We start from the raw sequence: 20000 nt of genomic DNA on the forward strand, positions 1-20000 counted from the left end.
AAACAAGAGGAATGGAAATAAGATAGAATAGTGAGCCCGAGTGTACCCTCAAGCAAGAGAACTCTTATCCATGACAATAGAAGGCCATGACACAGAGTCTATGGCACTACCCAATATTAGAGAACAATGGTTTGATTTTGGATTGGCCTCCTAGAAGAGCTGCCTAGAGATTCAAATGAATCCAGAAATCTAAAATCACTGTCAGATCTCTGCTGAAAAAAGTATCAATTTTTGATAGTTTATAATAGATAAATAAGGTAAAGAAGATTAATTAGAAATTAATGAATCAATTAAAGATTTTTTTTTAAGATTCAAAATTGATATTCTCCTGATTTATGTTTCATAAGTTCACTGGGGATTATCTTTGAAATGAAAATACGAAAAAAAATATCAGATTATAATGGATATAGTTGTTCCAAGTATATATATTTGTCTTGCATTATAACTATTGTAAAGGCAATAAATAACATTGTTTATCTTTTCATGAATGTTAAATATCATATCTAATATTGGAAGCGTTGAAATATAACATGACACTGAAAGTTATGTTGATTTAAGATATTCCTGGATATTTTTTACTCTATAATAACTCCCATTTTCAGAAGGTAATTAAATTTCTTCTTCTATTAAAGATTTTTTACACATTTTGTATGGGGGGTAAGAACAGTTGCCTTCTTTTTGAAGGACTTTGCTTTGGCTTTGGGGATAGACCGTAGTCCCGATCGGCTGCCCTGCCTGGCATCGCTTTAGACCCCGGTAGCGTATGTTCCTGTGTTGTTGTACCAGTCACCTTCGTCCTTCCTCCCAGCAGCGAGGAGTCCTGGCGCGGTTAGGTCGACAGTTCCAGAGACGTGTGAGGCGTCTGTCATGTTTTTAGGCTAAGAACCAAAAGGTTGTGGTATCCTGGTGGTGGTGTCCTTGCCTGGTGATTGCCAGACTGGGGTTCGAGTCCTGATCATACTCGTTAAGTTCCTCTGGTCGCTGCAACCTCACCATCCTTATGAGCTAATGATGGGTGGTTTATGGAGCCTAGAGGTCTCTGCTGAGTCATCAGCAGCCATTTCCTGGCCCTCCTTGGTCCAAGCTTGGATGGAGAGGGGGGCTTGGGCGCTGATTTTATGTGTATATGGTCAGTCTCTAGGGCATTGTCCTGCTCGATAAGGCAATGTCACTGTCCCTTGCCCCTGCCATTCATGAGTGGCCTTTAAGCCTTTAATTAAAATCTCAAATACTGCTTATCTGTCCATTAACTCAGAAATGGCCATAAGGTAAACTCTGGTTAAAATTCAACACAGTAATTCCTGTTGATCATTCTACTCAGAGAAATATCTTACAAAGAATTTTTATTACCTGTATAAATGATCGTAGATCAAACTTTAGTTCTGATTTCTTTTTTAATTGATTATCTTTTTTCTTCTTTCCTTAAGTCTGAATTATCTGATGTTTTTAATGTATGGTTTGTATGAGACAATTAACAATGAGTCAAATATGCCAGCTTCAAATATTTTTAATTCATTATATATATATATATATATATATACTGTATATATATATATATATATATGCATACACACACACACATATATATATACATATATATGCGTATATATACATATATATATATTATACACACACATATATATATACATATATGTATATATATATATATATATATATATACTGTATATATACATATATATGCATACACACACACACATATATATATATACATATATATATTATACACACATTTATATATACACACACATATATATATATATATATATATTATACACACATATATATACACACACACATATATATATATATATATATATTATACACACATATATATACACACACACATATATATATATATATATACATACATACATATATATATAAATATACATACATATATATATATATATATATGTATATATATATATATATATATTGTATACATATAATCCTCTGCCTTAACTAGTCCACTACAAGACAAAGGCCTCTCAGACAAGTCCTGCCCCTAGCGTCTGTTTACGGCCTTTCAATGCCAATCTATACCCACATACGTATCCTGTATATATGTATAAATGCATATACTTTTCCGAGCAAGATTTCTTTTTCATTATACATCGATAAGCATTGGCAGGTAGATCTTAACCCCACAATATGACGTGAAATTCTTAACAAACTATTAGATTATTCTTTGCTTTTAATGATTTATACTTCTTCAGATAACTATTGATTTAGGAGTGCATTCATTTCTTCAATCGTAACCTGAGAATAGAAAAGAGCGTCCAATACTCACTGTCCGTTGGTCCTCTGGATGGAAAGAATCCTCTGGAGGACCTAGAATTCGGGCTGGGAACGGGAGACGGACATATACGCCCCTCGCAAACGTATCGACAGTATCGGCAGTCCAGGACGCAGAAAGAACGGCTACCAGGCCCCTTGGGAGTCGTGCATTCAAGGGGAGAAAGAAAGCCTCCGGAAGGGGTCAGGGAATTCAAGGTGAGGGTATTACGTCCTCCTTTCTCTTTCCCAGAGGGACTGCATTTCTTCAACGTAGGGCTGGTCTCTTCATTATAGAGTGTATCCCCTTCGGGGACTCCGTCAGGTGCAGGAGTAACTGTGACCGGCGTAACATGTGATAAGAGGGATACCGGTTCTGAGGACATTTTGATTCTAATGAAGATGAAAAGGAAGATTAATCTTTGGTCTGCTCCAAGATACCGTCAAGCTTTCGCCCTTTAGTCGATAACCTGGGTTTATTTGTTGTTAATTCAGCATTTGAACATCTTTAGCTGGCTTTGTTTATGTGAATTTGCCCTCAAAGAGTCTTCTTCTAGCTGGGATAGTTTGTTGTGAATTCACCTTCAGATAGTCTTCTTCTAGCTGTGTTTGTTTGATGTGAATTTGCCCTCAGAGCTTCTTCTTCTAGCTGGGTTTGTCTGTTGTGAATTTGCTCTCAGAGCTTTTCCTTCTAGCTGGGTTTGTCTGATGTGAATTTTCTCTCAGAGAGTTTTCTTCTAGCTAGGTTTGTCTGATGTAAATTTTCCCTCAGCTTTTTCTTCTAGCTGGTTTGTCTGATGTGAATTTGCCCTCAGAGAATTTTCTTCTAGCTGGGTTTGTCTGATGTGAATTTCCCCTCAGAGAATTTTCTTCTAGCTGGGTTTGTCTGATGTGAATTTCCCCTCAGAGCTTTTTCTTCTAGCTAGGTTTGTCTGATGTAAATTTTCCCTTAGCTTTATCTTCTAGCTGGGTTTGTCTGATGTGAATTTGCCCTCAGAGAATTTTCTTCTAGCTGGTTTTGTCTGATGTGAATTTGCCCTCAGAGAGTTTTCTTCTAGCTGGTTTTGTCTGATGTGAATTTGCCCTCAGAGAATTTTCTTCTAGCTGGTTTTGTCTGATGTGAATTTGCCCTCAGAGAGTTTTCTTCTAGCTGGTTTTGTCTGATGTGAATTTGCCCTCAGAGAATTTTCTTCTAGCATGTTTTGTCTGATGTGAATTTGCCCTCAGAGGATTTTTTTCTAGCTGGTTTTGTCTGATGTGAATTTGCCCTCAGACAATTTTCTTCTAGCTGGGTTTTTCTGATATGAATTTGCCCTCAGAGAGTTTTCTTCAATCAGTGTTTGTTTATTGTGAATTCGCCCGCAGAAGTCTTCTATCTGTGTTTTTGAAAAAAGGACCTAAATATGGCTATGATTGCAAGTTCTCTTAAAGTAAATATTTTGATCCTAAATATCTCCTACCCAATTGCACTCTGGCAGGGTATGTTCAGATCACCTCTTTATGTATTATTAATCTGCTTCACATCCCCCTCTATTTTCTTCTTCCTTTTGTATATGCAGCGCAAGAAACGTCTTTAATTTATGGCTGTCCTTGTGTCCCTCTCCCTGGAGGGTTGTCAAGCATCTCCCTGGAGGGTGGAATACCTCACTTAGGAATATTCCAGGCGATATTTCATTCGGCAACTTCTGACCTTTGGCGTTTGCTTTTTGTCTTTCTAACAGCGAGCTTAAAGTTGGCTGGCATTGTTTTTAAAGTTCCTTCTGGCCAGAGATCGCTTCCATGTTGTCATGATTCCTTCACAATTCACTTTTGTATTTCATATATCAATAGAGAATTAATTGAGTAGATTTTACATTAATTTCTTAATTATTCAGTTGTAAGAGAAGCAGTACTACATACGAATACATTAAAGATATGCTTTAGAAATTTTAGTATCAAATATGATATTAAAAAGAGTTGAAAAATTTCAGGGTATGTAGTTCGATATTGTGGTGTTGACTTGCAGCAATATTTTCAGTCATTTTATTAAATGGTATTTCATACATGAGGAGTAATTATTGTCTCTATTAAAAATGATTTAATGTCATTATTTCCAGAATGTTATTTCCAGTTAATTAAGAGTCAAATAGCCTTTTCCGTTTTTATTTTAAATGGCGATTAGTGGAGTTTCAACTTCTAAAAAAAGAAATATCAATCGGATATAGATAAATGATCCCGATGAGTTTAATACTCTTTAAGAAATATCCCCCATAATGCTGACCATTTCGTCTGAAGCACGTTGTATACTGGCTTATATATTGACACTAGAGTCAATAGAAATTGGGCTTGATAGAACGGGGGCACTGAAATGCACTAAGAAACTAAAAAAAACTACACTTCACGAAATTTGACGGAATCTATAAATCAATTAAAAACGACGTCATTGTCTTTGTTTAACACAAGGAAATGCGCAGCGGAAAACGACACTTGTAGACTCCCTCACCGCCGAGCTAACACTGGGTGCCTTCAGACTGGCACCCAGAATTTAGCCACTCATTGGGCTGTCTTTGTAGCTCATGCGCCGGGCGGAGGTAACACGTCGAAAATTTCGTAAGTTGAAAATTGAATACATTCTGTAATTTCACAATCTTTTTAAGTGTTTTTCTCATTGTATTTTCAAAACTATACAGTTACAATGAGTTACAAGGATTTTAGATGTCACAAAGACTTTTTAGTCCATTCGGGGACACTTCATTTTCTCTTTGGTAGAGCGATTTAGTTTATGGATTTAGAGAGTTTTTTATGATCTTGTCTAACTTATTCTTGAGCTTGTTTACCCTGTTAGTGTTTACTACCTCCGCTGGAAGTCTATTACAAGTATTCGCTATTTTGTATGTAAAGAAATTGCCTCATTGAGTGGTGGTGTATCTTTTCAATTCCAGTTGCAAAAGGCAACTTGGCCCCCTTCTCAACCCGAGGTCGATATGAAAAGAGGAAGGAAGATTTCCTAAGAAGCAAGAATAAAAAAGATTTTATTAAGAGGAGAAAAAAACCTAATAAATTCTTGAAATGAAGCTTTCCTTAGTAAATGTTATATGTAACTTAACGTAAGTTTTATATACAAATCCTTAGGAAGTGATTCATTAGAACTCCTTTTCTTCCCCCACCGTTATCCTTACATTAAGGGGTCGGTTGCCTGATGCGTCCTCTCCAATGCCTTCTATCCAAAGTTTTATTCCAGCTGTGACCAAGTTGTGGAATGATCTTCCTAATCGGGTAGTTGAATCAGTGGAACTTCAAAAGTTCAAACTTACGGCAAATGTTTTTTATGTTGAACAGACTCACATGAGTTATTTTATAGTTTATATATCAAATATCTAGTTTACTGTTTTTAATGTTTTTAAAATATCTCATTTCAATTTTCTTTACTTCTTATATCGTTTATTTATTTCCTTACTGCCTTTCCTCACTGGGCTATTTTTTCCCTGTTAGAGCCCTTGGGCTTATAGAATCCTGCTTTTCCTACTAGGGTTGTAACCTAGCTAATAATAATAATAATAATAATAATAATAATAATAATAATAATGATAATACAGTAGTGACGCAGTTCCGGTAGGCCCTGCTGCTTCCTCCGGTGCCTTGGATGACCGCGGAGATAGCAGCAGTAGGAGATTCAGCATTATGAAGCTTCATATGTGGTGGATAACGGGGGAGGGTGGGGGGCTGTGGCACCCTAGCAGTCCCAGCTAAACTCGGTTGAGTCCCTTGTCAGGCTGGGAGGAACGTAGAGAGGAGAGATCCCCTTTTTTGTTTCATTGTTGATGTCGGCTACCCCCCAAAATTGGGGGAAGTGCCTTGGTATATGTATGTATGTATGTAGTTTTACAAGTTTCGCCAAGCAGTGGCTCAGTGTCTCTAGGAGATTTGGTGCCAGACTTTGCATCAATTTAGCCAATGTTTTGACGAGATTTGGCATTTCCCGTGTTTGCTCATGTCAGGATACGTAAGTACGAACTTCAATAAGTTTTTCTTTGCTATAAACATTGGTTACTTGGTACAAATCTTGGAAACAAGGTGTCAAAACCCTAATTACCTCCGTTAACGAAGTTGGAAGGAGGTTATGTTTTACCCACTGTCTGTGTGTATGTGTGTGTTTTTGTGAACAGCTTCCTGGCCACAATTTTAATCGTAGAGTATTGAAACTTGCAGGGATTAACTATTATGTAAATAGCTGGAAATTATTAAATTTTAGAAGGTCAAGGTCAAACGTCATGGTCACTGTCAAGCAAAAGGTCCAATTCACGTAATCAGCCATAAGTTTGGACATCGTTGTCACAGAGACTTCAAACCTGGTTCCTATTTGAGTGTATGAAAATCCACGCAATTCATACATGTTTAGGTCAAAGGTCAAGGTCACTGTCAAACAAAATATCCAATTCACGTAATCAGCCATAAGTTTGGACATCGTTGCCACAGAGACTTCAAACCTGGTTCCTATTTGAGTGTATGAAAATCCACGCAATTCATACATGTTTAGGTCAAAGGTCAAGGTCAAGGTCAAGCAAAATGTCCAATTCACGTAATCAGCCATTCGTTTGAACATCGTTGTCACAAAGACTTCAAACTTGGTTCCTATTTGAGTGTATGAAAATCCACGCAATTCATACATGTTTAGGTCAAAGGTCAAGGTCACTGTCAAACAAAATATCCAATTCACGTAATCAGCCATAAGTTTGGACATCGTTGCCACAGAGACTTCAAACCTGGTTCCTATTTGAGTGTATGAAAATCCACGCAATTCATACATGTTTAGGTCAAAGGTCAAGGTCAAGGTCAAGCAAAATGTCCAATTCACGTAATCAGCCATTCGTTTGAACATCGTTGTCACAAAGACTTAAAACTTGGTTCATATTTGCGTGTATGAAAATCCACGCAATTCATACATGTTTAGGTCAAAGGTCAAGGTCACTGTCAAACAAAATATCCAATTCACGTAATCAGCCATAAGTTTGGACATCGTTGCCACAGAGACTTCAAACCTGGTTCCTATTTGAGTGTATGAAAATCCACGCAATTCATACATGTTTAGGTCAAAGGTCAAGGTCAAGGTCAAGCAAAATGTCCAATTCACGTAATCAGCCATTCGTTTGAACATCGTTGTCACAAAGACTTCAAACTTGGTTCCTATTTGAGTGTATGAAAATCCACGCAATTCATACATGTTTAGGTCAAAGGTCAAGGTCAAGGTCAAGCAAAATGTTCAATTCACGTAATCAGCCATTCATTTGAACATCGTTGTCACAAAGACTTAAAACTTGGTTCATATTTGCGTGTATGAAAATCCACGCTAATTAATACACATTAAGGTCAAAGGTCAAGGTCGAGCAAAGGGTCTAGAAATAAGCTGCTGCGGCGAAGGACTGCGCTCTACTAAGTGCCACTCTATAGTCAATTCTTTTTAGTGAGGCAGATTGGTAGGAAGTATTTTTGTCCGACCAATCAGCTATTAGGAAACCTTTCCGAGCTAAAAGGGCACCCTTGCGAGTCAGTGCAATTCTGCTTCATTGAAAAGAATTGACTATAGTTTACGAGTTGCAAATTAACTGGACTAAGATCATGAAAGTACTCACGCTGGGGAGACAGATCTTCGTTCTTGACGTAGAAGACGCCCAACCTGTAGATGATTTCGTGGACAATGATGGCGAAGGAGTTAGACGTCCGCCTTCTGGGAGCCCTCCGGAGGAGGATTCGGGTTCCTCAGGATCTCTGGGGCAGTCCATAGCTTTCCTTTTTTTTTTGGAAGAATATCCTTATTAGGAGTTATATAAAAGATTATGTATATATATATATATATATATATATAGATAGATAGATAGAGAGATGGATCATTATTGGAATGCAATGTCAGATTCAATCTTGGAAATATATATCTAATGGAAATTCTTTTATGATATTACTTTGAATAATTTCATAATGAAAAGCATTCTCACTGAAATATGAAGTACACACACACAAACTCACACACACACACACACACATATATATATATATATATATATACTGTATATATATATATATATATATATACACACACATTTGAAATAGCTATACAGTGATCAAGTGTTATTTAGTATCTAGTAATTCTGTGCAAGTCTTTCAATAAAAACAAAAATTGGAAATACATCTGTAGTTTCATAAAAGAATGCTCAGAAAAATCATTTAAACCGACATGCTATGAGTTCAAACTCTTGGATATAATGATATAATATCAGTTATAGTGAACGTAATCACAACTAATCCCAGATGATTAAAAATAAAAGATAAACGAGGCATTTTAAAGCTTGAATATACAGGAGAAATGCGATCCTCTTACTTCTCCAGTATGCGTAAGAATCCGGATTGTAATTCTTGTCTCCCTCGTCCAGCAGATGGAGACCGAAGTCTGTGATCTTCAAGACGAATCTGGAGTCGACGACGCAGTTGCTGGATTTCAGATTGCCGTGCGTTCGAATCTCGCTGCAGTGCAGGAAGGCCATTCCCTGGGGGACAAAGAAGGAGTCGATTTTGCCAATTATGAAGGGAAAAGATGGAACAAAGCATTCGTATCATAAGAAAAAGGTGACTTTGTAGTTGGGTAGGAGAGACTGGGTGAAACACGTAAGAAAACCACCTAGCCTGAGGTTCCTAACCTAACCTAGGAGCCTTAACCTTACCTTAACCTTAGAATGCCGTATTTTAAGTGTTGATGTGACCTTATTGGTTGATCGCCAGACAGGGGTTCGAGTCTCGCTAAAACTTGTTAGTTCCTTTATTGGATGCAACCTCACAATCCTTTTGAGCTAAGGATGGAGGGTTTTGGGTAGCTTATAGGTCTACCTGCTGAGTCACCATCAGCCATTAGCTGGTCCTCCCTGGTCATAGCTCAGGTGGAGAGGAGACTTGGACGTTGATCATATGATATATGGTAAGTCTGTAGGTCATTGCCCTGCGTGGTAGAGCAATGACACTGTTGTCCCTTGCCTCTGCCATTCATGAGCGGTCTTTAAATCTTTAAACTCTAAGACTAAGCCTCCACCTTGTGTTTGTCTCCCAACCATCTCCATTTGTGGCAAGGTAACCACTAAATCATTTCGTAAATCGTAAAACTGGTTTCATATTATTGTATTTCAAACCAATATAAACAAAAATTTCCCTATAAATAAAACATTTGACCTGTAATCAGAAATTTTACGTCTGTCCCAACAAGCTACATTGTTTAAAAACGAAAATTCTCCGTAAAAATCTACTGTTCTCAGCCGTATTTCAGTAAAATAGAGGCGACCGTAATTTTTACCCTACTTAGTTATTATCTTTTACGGGTTGGTGACCGTAATATCACTCCTTTACGTTAATATATCCGTTTTTAAAAAGGCAAAATATATTCTAGGATTTTTACCATTTTTTTACCGACTTTTCTTAACAGTGTACATTCATCCTGAAAGAGAGAATCGTTGGAGGAAATAGGTTATCAGTTTACAGCCTCTAATCATTTGCAATAATGAAGGTAAATTGCTTACACTCCAGCGAGAAATAAAAAGGGATTAACAGTTTGAAGAAAACAATTATATATATATATATTTTTTTTAATGAGGCGCATTTACACTGACTTGGATGGGTGCCCTTTTAGCTCGGAAAAGTTTTCTACTAGCTGATTGGTTTGAATTATTTGGTGAAACCAATCAGGTAATAGGAAACGTTTCCGAGCTAAAAGGACACACTGACTCACAGGGGTGCCCTTTTAACTCGGAAAAGTTTCCTGCTAGCTGATTGGTTAGAATTATTTTGTCAAACCAATGAGGTAGTAGGAAACTTTTTCGAGTTAGAAGGACCCACTGACTCGCAGGGGTACCCTTTTAGCTCGGAAACGTTTCCTAATAGCTGATTGGTTTGAATTATTTTGTCCAACCAATCAGATAGCAGGAAACTTTTCCGAGCTAAAAGGGCACCCCTGCGAGTCAGTGTGCCGTTTTAGATCGTAAAATTTTCCTGTTAGCTGATTGGTTAGAATTATTTTGTCCAACCAATCATCTATTAGGAAACTTTTTCGAGCTAAAAGGGCACCCGTGCGAGTCAGTGTATCCTTTTAGCTCGGATAAATTTCCTACTAGTTGATAAGTTAGAATTGTTTTGTCAAACCAATCAGTTAGTAAGAAACATTTCCGAGCTAAAAGGGCACCCCTGCGAGTCAGTGCAAATGCGCCTCATTAGTTCAGCCACTCTTCTCATTAAATTGCAAAAAAATCCTACCTTAACTATGTCGTGCATTAAGGACATTTTAAACATGGAATCCAGCTGGACATCGTCGTTTTCCAGGATGTCCTGAAGGGATCCTTTGGGACAGTATTCGGTGAAAACAGCGCAGTAGGGCTTGGGCTCAAGACAAACTCCTATGAAGTGAACCAGGTGGTCGAATTGTAGGTCTTTCAACTGAAAGATAATTTCAGAGAATGAATACATCATGATAGATAATACATTATTTATACATGAGAGTAAGAAATATATTATATGCTAGAATATATATATATATATATATATATATATAATATATATGTATATATATATGTATAAATATAATATATATATGTATGTATATATATATATATATATATATATAAAATCAGCTCATCATCAGCTCCTCCTACGGCTATTGAGGCAAAGGGCCTCAGTTAGATTTAGCCAGTCGTCTCTATCTTGAGTTTTTAAATCAATACTTCTCCATTCATCATCTTCTACTTCACGCTCCATAGTCCTCATTGGCTGGGTCTTCCAACTCTTCTAGAGCCTTGTGGAGCCCAGTTGAAAGTTTGGTGAACTAATCTCTCTAGGGGAGTGCGAAGAGCATAACCAAACCATCTCCATCTACCCCTCAACTTGATCTAATCCACATATATAGAAAATAAATATATAAAATAGAATTAAGACATGGCACTACAAATTCTAACAGAATATATTGATGGTAAGCAGGACACAAATAAAGGTTATTGTAATTTATTATATCCAAGTGCATACCCCATAACCTTTGAATTTAAAATTCAATAAGTATTTTTATCAGTGGCCCAGTACAAAAAGTTTTAGGGAAGCCTGGATTAAATTTCCTTGTCCTTCTAGAGTGGCAACAAATTATGCACCTCTATCAACTCTGACTTCTTGCTGTCCTGGGAAATTGCATCCACAATATTTCTTTATTTTTGTGTGTGTTGAAAAGAGCTTCATGTAGATGTATAGTTAGTTATTCACGAAGGTAGATAATGTAGGTAAATTATCTATCTGCGCCTCTTTATATACTGTAGAGTTGATAACATCAGTCAAGGCTTTGGAAGATCGTTTTAACAGTCAGGGGAAATACTTTGATAAGAGATCATTAGATTCTTTAATACCGATCAATGTTTTCCAGCTGTTTGTGAAAAAAAAAAGATAGACTAGTTTTCAAATTATTTTCTTGATGGCACAAAATTGTTCTTTTATGTAGAGTTCCTCCTCGTGTGGATATTCTTGCTGATAAGGGAAGTGTAAGTAGCCAATTAAGGTCACAAGTGTCTGTGTTCCCTGCCTGGCGATCTTCCGGACTGGGGTTCGAGTCCCGTTCAAGGTCGATAGTTTCTTTGGTCGCTGTAACCTCACCATCCTTGTGAGCTAAGGATAGGGGTTTTGGGGTAGCCCATAGGTCTACCTGCTGAGTCATTAGCAGCCATTTTGGTGGCCCATGTGGTAAAGACCCTGTCTGATGAACGCCAGACTGGTGTTTGAGTACAGCTCAAACTCGTTAGTTTCTTTGGGCGCTGCAACCTCACCCTCCTTGTGATCGAAGATTGGGGAGTATGGGGTAGCCTATAGGTCTATCTGCTGAGTCATCAGCAACCATTACCTGGCCCTCCCTGGTCCTACCTTTGGTGGAGAGGGGGCTTGAACGCGGATCATAACTATATGGTCAGTCTCTAGGGTAGTCACTGTTTCTTATCTCTGCCATTCATGAGCGACCTTTAAACCTTTAAGAAGAGGAACCTGTGGTTTTTTTGTTAATGGTATGAGATATAAAAGCCATTTGGAATAACATTGCTCACAGGGTTTCAAAGCAACCGAAAGTATTGCATTGTTTTCAACCTACTCAAAATTATAATTTAGGCATTAGCGGTTGGAATGTGTATCTTAAAGAAAATCAAAATTAAAACATATTTTATTGGCTTTGAATATAAGAAATTATGTAAATGATATACATAGGTATTATGCACTAGTATATGTTACTTAGTGTTTGATTATTGTAATCTTTTTGTAACAATCAATTCATATATGTATTTGTTACGATGTTATTGAATGGACTTCCCGGTCCCAATGTCTTTACATACGTACCTCTCTGATGCTTTTCATCCGAAATGGAGAGAGACCTATATATATATATATATATATACATATATGTATATATATATATATAAATATATGTATATATATAAACATACATACATACACACATATATATATATATATATATACACACATAAGATAAATACCTCTTGATATTGAATTCGCTCTGTCTTGGGATCAGAGACCCAAGAGGGAGTTAACTCTATGAGAACAGCTTCTGGGTGGTCAAGGATTCGAACCCGGGCCAAGTGGAAATCGAGGTTACAGTAGCTTACCAATCGAAAAACGTGATTAAATGTGAAAAATTGTCATATATATATATAATATATATATATATATATATATATGTATATATATATATATATATATATATATATATAATTTTTTATGCCCACTTACCCTTTTCAGTTGTATCAACGTTGGTCTGTCAACCTCTATTCTTTCCTTATAAAGCCTCTTGATAGCGACTGTCACACCCTAAAAGATAGAAGTTAAATTAGTTGATATCTAAATGCAGGAAGTTAATTACCACATGTACCTCTCTATCTATACTTTGAGGGAAGTTGTACACATAGGCCTAGATAATTCATTAACTGGTTTTTTGTACTGTCTTCTCCATCATGAGGCTCAATACTGCACAGTATTCTAGAAGTTTTATTCCAGCTGTTACCAAGTTGTGGAGTGATTGTCCTAATCAGGTAGTTGAATCGGTGGAACTTCAAAACTTAAAAAAAAAAAAAAAGGCTTTTATGTTGAGCACGTGATAATAATAATAATAATAATAATAATAATAATAATAATAATAATAATAATAATAATAATAATAAAAGATATCTAAAAGTGGAATAGAGAGTCATCTGAGAAAGGAGAGTTAAACCGAATGTAAATCTATCTCTCTCTCTCTCTCTCTCTCTCTCTCTCTCTCTCTCTATATATATATATATATATATATACATACACATATATGTAGACAGAAGAAGCAGGGAAAGAAAAAGAAGACGATGGATTAACGAACTAATAAAGTTTGTGTGTGCATAGAAATCACGAAAGCTGACACGTGAGGAATATAGAATGCATTATAGCCACTAAAGATGAAAATGAAAAGCCTTGATTGGAGTTGGTACTTTCGTCTATTAGTTACATTAACAGACTCAATAAATACAATAATTATACAAAGAAATCGTATTCATACAGTTTAATAAAGAAATGAAAAGATCTACCACACTATGCACTGGGTTAAATGTATAAAAATGAAGTTTCTTCATTATTCAATGGGACTCCGTGACGTCACAGATATTAGCTCCGCCCCCATGACGTCACAGATATTAGCTCCGCCCCCACTGTGTATGAAGCAAGGATGACATAGGGTAGCGTAAACTAAATAATTCTACATTAATTTTTTTTATTGCTTCATAATAATCAAACAACGTTTGAAAATTAATAATATAATTATATTTTAACACGAAATAAGAAAAACTCTACCGATACACAATCTGAAAACATAATTTTAGTGCTGTTGTCACTTTTTGTTTACATCTGTGGCACGCGGTTCAAGTCTAAACTTCTCCCGAACTCCCTCGGTGTTTTTCAAGTTTATTTGCTATTTTAGATAATGTTAATACTCGAGACGGTGTCTAGCAGTGATAGTGAGTGTGATGGTGATCCTCAACCCACCATATCGAGTGGTACTCGTCTAAATATTGCGTTTTTCTATCGTTTTTTGGATTACGTTAAAAACAGGACTCAATATTACTTCTCTTCGCGGCTGAACGTAAGTGTGAACACACTTCTTTTGCATTTTGTTTTATTATAATTATTATTATTACTCTTTGTTTCTTTGCATGTTAGTTTTAACATTATTGATTCATTTTTTTTATTATCAATGTTATTTTCTTGTTTGTGTTCTTATAATGTACGTAATAAGGGTGAACAGTACCGTACTTTTTGTAAACTTGAGCATTGTTGGTCATTTATTTAGCGATCAATCATGCGTCATGTGATTAATCATACCATCAATCATGTGTTCAATCATGCCATCAATTATGTTTTCAATCATTCTATCAATCATGTGCCTGCTCATTCTAGGGGACTTGAACATTCATTTAAACCTAACCTGAGGCGAATTATAATGGTCTGACTGCATTACTTAGTACTATTGCCATCAATCTTGCGATCAATCATGCCATAAATCACGTGCCAATCAACTGATCAATCACACGTGTGATTGACTCAAGCTAAATCGCTGTTGGGATCTTAAAGTGTCCTAAAGTGATTTAAAAGAATAATATATATATAGTGTAGATTATCAATCAATTGTGCATAGTCTAATATTTTTTCACCCATATCATGAATGTATTGGCGTTACAACATTTCCAAAAAGTCAAACCAGATGAAAATAATTTGTAAAAATAGGTGCCACGGATTATAGATAATAGTAATGTTGAAACTACCGACATGATGTAATTCATAGAATCGCCAACAGATGGCAGTTTCAAAACTATTGCATTATTTGAGTTTGTTCATATATTTTGGAAATACACGCACTGTTTTTTGTTTTTTGTTTTTTGTTTGACCAGAGCTTTAGCTTTCTTAACTTATATATATATATATATATATATGTATATATATATATATATATATGTATATATATGTGTAATTGTGTATATATATATATATATGTGTGTGTGTGTATATATATATATATATATATATGTATATATATATATATATATGTGTGGATATAAATATATATGTATATATGTGTATATATGTGTGTTTGCTTATATATATATATATATATATATAATATATATATATATATATATATATTATGTTTGTGTACTTATATACATGTTTTTATATACATTTGTTAATGAACACAAGCACTTATACAGTATATATATATATATATATATATATATATATATATATATATATATTTATATAAATTATATATATATACATGTATATACATGTATATACATATATATATAAATTATATATATACATGTATATACTCACACACACACACACACACACACACACATATATATATATATATATATGTGTACATATACACACACACACACACACATATATATATATATATATACATATATATGTATATATATGTGTATATATATATATATATATATGTGTATATATATACTATATATATATATATATATATATGGAGTTATATGCATAAGGGACACGAAAGACTTGTAAAATTACCCACCCCGCCCCCAATAACTTTACTCTCCGTAATATATAAAATACTTACAAAGATCATAATAGGCCAAATAGAAAGGCAGCTAGAATGAAATCATCCAAGAAAGCAGGCAGACTTTAGAAGTTGGTATTCAACAACTGACCATATCCATGTAATTAACCAGATAATGGAAAAACCAGCAGAGTATGACAAACCCCTATTCATGGCATTTATAGACTATGAGAAAGCTTTTGGTTCTGTCAAAACCTCAGCAGTAATGAAAACCCTTCAAAAACAAAAAATAGAAGAATCTTATATTAGAACACTTGTAGATATCTATACAAGAAGTAAAGCCATCCTAAAACTACGTAAAGATAGTGTGAAAATTCTGATTGACAAAGGAATCAGATAGGGTGACCCCATCCCTCCTAAATTACTCAGTGTTCCTAGGAGAAGTTAAAAAGACTAGATTATGATACTTAAGGAGTTAATGTTAATGGAGGATACCTTAAAAACTTAAGATTTGCAGATGGCATAGTTGTGTTTAGTGAATCATGGGAAGAATTACAAAAGATGATTGAAGATTTGTTTAGAGAAAGCTGAAATGTAGGCCTGAAAAGGAATATAAGTAAATCTAATATAATGTTCAATGAAAATCCAGAGAGACAACAAATAAGAGTTATGGACGACCCTCTAGGGACTATTAATGGATATATTGTACGTGCATAGGACAGCCAGTAAGCATTTCCCCAGGATACTGAGATCGAAATCAAAAGAAGGATAAGCATTTGATTGAGAGCTATTGGTAAACAAAATGACATTGTGAAACGTAAAGTGCCACTTTCTCTAAAAATAAACGTATTTAATCAGATTGTCTTACCAGTATTAACTTAGGCATAGGAAACTTGAGCCTTACTAAAGCCTTAGAACATAAGCTAGTTACAAGTCAAAGTGCTATGGAAAGAATAATGATTGGAATAACACTGAGAGACAGACAACTAGCAACATGGATAAGAGAGGAAACTAAAGTAGAGGATATTCTAACGATATGTAAGAAAACGAAATGGACATGGGGAGTACATATAATGAGAATGACAGACAATAGATGGACATTAAGAATTAGAATAATGGGTCTCTAGAGATTATAAAAAAAAAGCAGGGGAAGGAAGAGAAGACGATGGATTGACGAGCTACGAAAATTTGCGAGTGTGGAATAGAAAGACCATAAACAGACGGAAGTGGAAGGACATGTCTAAGGCCGTTGCTCTGTAGTGGACAAGTAACGACTGATGATGATATATACTATATATATATATATATATATATATAAACCTTGAGGCCCTTTGCGTCAATAAGCGTAGGAGATGATGATGATGATGATATGTATATGGGGTGCATTTATGAGAGAGAGAGAGAGAGAGAGAGAGAGAGAGAGAGAGAGAGAGGTTTATACACAACATACCATACTCTGGCATTTCAATTATACGTTTGAAACATATCATAGAAGTGTATTGAAGTAACTGAATATCTTCTTATATAATCCAGTCGTTACTTAAAGTAGACAGCTTACTAGCTTACTAGACAGCCTACTCGGTTGGAGTTATTATGAGCCTCTCCTTTTGTCCTGATTTTGGAGGAATTTCATCCTAATAGTTACAGTTATTTGGATAAGTGGAGATAGAAACCCCCCTCCACACACAGAGAGAGAGAGAGAGAGAGAGAGAGAGAGAGTAGCCTAACACACACACACACACACACACAGAGAGAGAGAGAGAGAGAGAGAGAGAGAGAGAGAGAGTGGGTAGCCCAACACACACACAAACACACAGGGGGGGAGGGATAGCCCAACACAGAGAGAGAGAGAGAGAGAGAGAGAGAGAGAGAGAGGAGGGGTAGCCCAACAGAGAGAGAGAGAGAGAGAGAGAGAGAGAGAGAGAGGTAGCCCAACACCCATATATTTTCAAAGATATTTAGAAACAAGATTAAGTTAGGTTAATAGAAATGTATCGAAGCCTTATTGAGTCTGATAACATGAATGGGGAAAGATTAAACATTTATGTATACGAAAGAACGCATAGACATTAAATCTACTGAAAATCTTCCTATAAAAGTACTATAATAGCGAATAAAGTAATATAAAGCTCATCTCACCTTATATCTGCCTGTCCGGATGAAGACTTGTCTGTTGTCCACTAGAGAATCCACTGAGGCATTGCTCTGCACAGGAAAAACAAATAGATGATTATCATTCAATGAATATGAGAATTAACATTAAACATCAAGTAATTCACTGAAACTTACCAGCACGTTCAGCAGTCAATAGTATTTAAAAAAAATTTTTGTTCCAACAGATTTAGTTTATTCTTTTTGTACCACAAAAGAGAGGGAATAAATCTTTGTTCCACAAGAGAGAGGTAATTAATCTTATTTTTGTACCACAAAGAGAGAGAGAGAGAGAGAGAGAGAGAGAGAGAGAGAGAGAGAGAGAGAGAGAGAGAATTTATCCTCTTTTTGTACCACAAAGAAGATGGAATTAATCATCTTTTTGTAACACAAGAGAGCGGGAATAAATCCTTTCTTTGTACCACGAGAGAGAGAGAGAATAAATCATATTTTTGTACCACAAGAGAGAGAGAGAATCAATCGTATTTTTGTACCTCAAGAGAGAGGGAATAAATAATTTCTTTGTACCTCAAGAGAGAGGGAATAAATAATTTCTTTGTACCACAAGAGAGAGGGAATAGATAATTTCTTTGTACCATTGAGAGGGAATAGATAATTTATTAGTACCACAAGAGAGAATAGATAATTTTCTTGTACCGCAAGAGAGAGGGAATGAACCATATATTTGTACCACGAGAGAGAGGAACTGAATCATCTTTTTGTACCACAAGAAAGGAAATTAATCATCTTTTTGTACCAGAAGAAAGACGAAATTAATCATATTTTTATACCACAAAATAGAGGAAATGAATCGCGGGTGTACAACGCCCTTTGGAAGTGGGAGAAGGGGCAATCCTCCACAGGTGCGTAGCTAGAGATTTTGGGACCCCGGGGGTGTGAGTTAGTACAAGGGGTCCTCCCTCTCCTTTTCCCTGGTGAGAGGCGAGCGCAGCCCAAGTAGCTCGAGAGAAGGGGCCACTATTAAAACAAAAATCAATCACTTATAGGTGCAGTTTTATAGATATTTTGAAAATGAAATGATAATTACCTCTGCCCACGAAGTTGTAAGGAGGTTATGTTTCACCCTCTCTTTGTGTGTGTGTTTGTTTGTGAACAGCTTCTTGCCCACAATTTTAATCGCAGAGTAATGAAACTTGCAATGATTAACTGTGAAGTAAAAAGCTGGAAATGAATAAATTTTGGAAGGTCAAGGTCACGGTCAAGCAAAATGTCCAATTCACGTAATCAGCCATAAGTTTGGACATTGTTGTCACAGAGACTTCAAAGTTGGTTCATATGTGAGTCTATGAAAATCCACGCCAATTAATAGATGTTAAGGTCAAAGGTCAAGGTTCACGAAATAGGCTGCTGCATTGGAGGTATACTTGGTGCCCCTCTAGTTTTAAAATCATACTTAAATATATTTATTTTCTTTACTTGCTTTTAGAAGTCACCCTCTCTTTGAGGCATGGGGCTCATTTCAGCCAACCCCCCCCCCCCCCCCCCCCCGCCACTCGTAGCTACATCACTGGTCCCTCATTACCAGCACATTTTATCAATGGAAACTTGTTACATAGATATGATGGTAGTAATCTCGACACGAAGTTATTAAAATATTTCTATAAGGCAGCAGCTAAACTCATTTCCAGCACATTCTAAATTGTAGAAACTTTTTACATCTTGGGAGGTAGTCATTTCGACACGAAGTTCTATTTCTATAAGGCCGTATCTAAACTAAATTATCACCAAACTTATTATGATCCTTCTTAGACATTAATCCATAACCAAGGGTATTGATCTTTGCAATGTGAATTATTACGTAAATGATCTTGCAATTGCGTTAACACCGAATTTAATTTTTGTCTTTTTTGTTGCAAAATATTTCTGGTATTTTTTTATCGAAAGAAATGCAACAATAACAGCGAACTTTCCAAATAACATTTTGATTACTGAT

General features: G+C 35.8%; 1 protein-coding gene across 1 annotated transcript in view; it reads right to left on the bottom strand.

Moving 5' to 3' along the window:
- The window catches only part of LOC137635529 (atrial natriuretic peptide receptor 1-like), a 78563-nt gene that overhangs the window by 45861 nt on the left and 12702 nt on the right, over positions 1–20000 (bottom strand). Inside the window, 6 exon segments of the mRNA XM_068368008.1 lie at positions 7905–7986; positions 7988–8061; positions 8648–8813; positions 10561–10740; positions 13072–13149; positions 18035–18100. Coding sequence (XP_068224109.1) covers positions 7905–7986; positions 7988–8061; positions 8648–8813; positions 10561–10740; positions 13072–13149; positions 18035–18100 — 646 coding nt within the window.

Source organism: Palaemon carinicauda, unplaced genomic scaffold (assembly GCF_036898095.1).
Source record: "Palaemon carinicauda isolate YSFRI2023 unplaced genomic scaffold, ASM3689809v2 scaffold137, whole genome shotgun sequence".
NCBI lineage: Eukaryota > Metazoa > Arthropoda > Malacostraca > Decapoda > Palaemonidae > Palaemon > Palaemon carinicauda.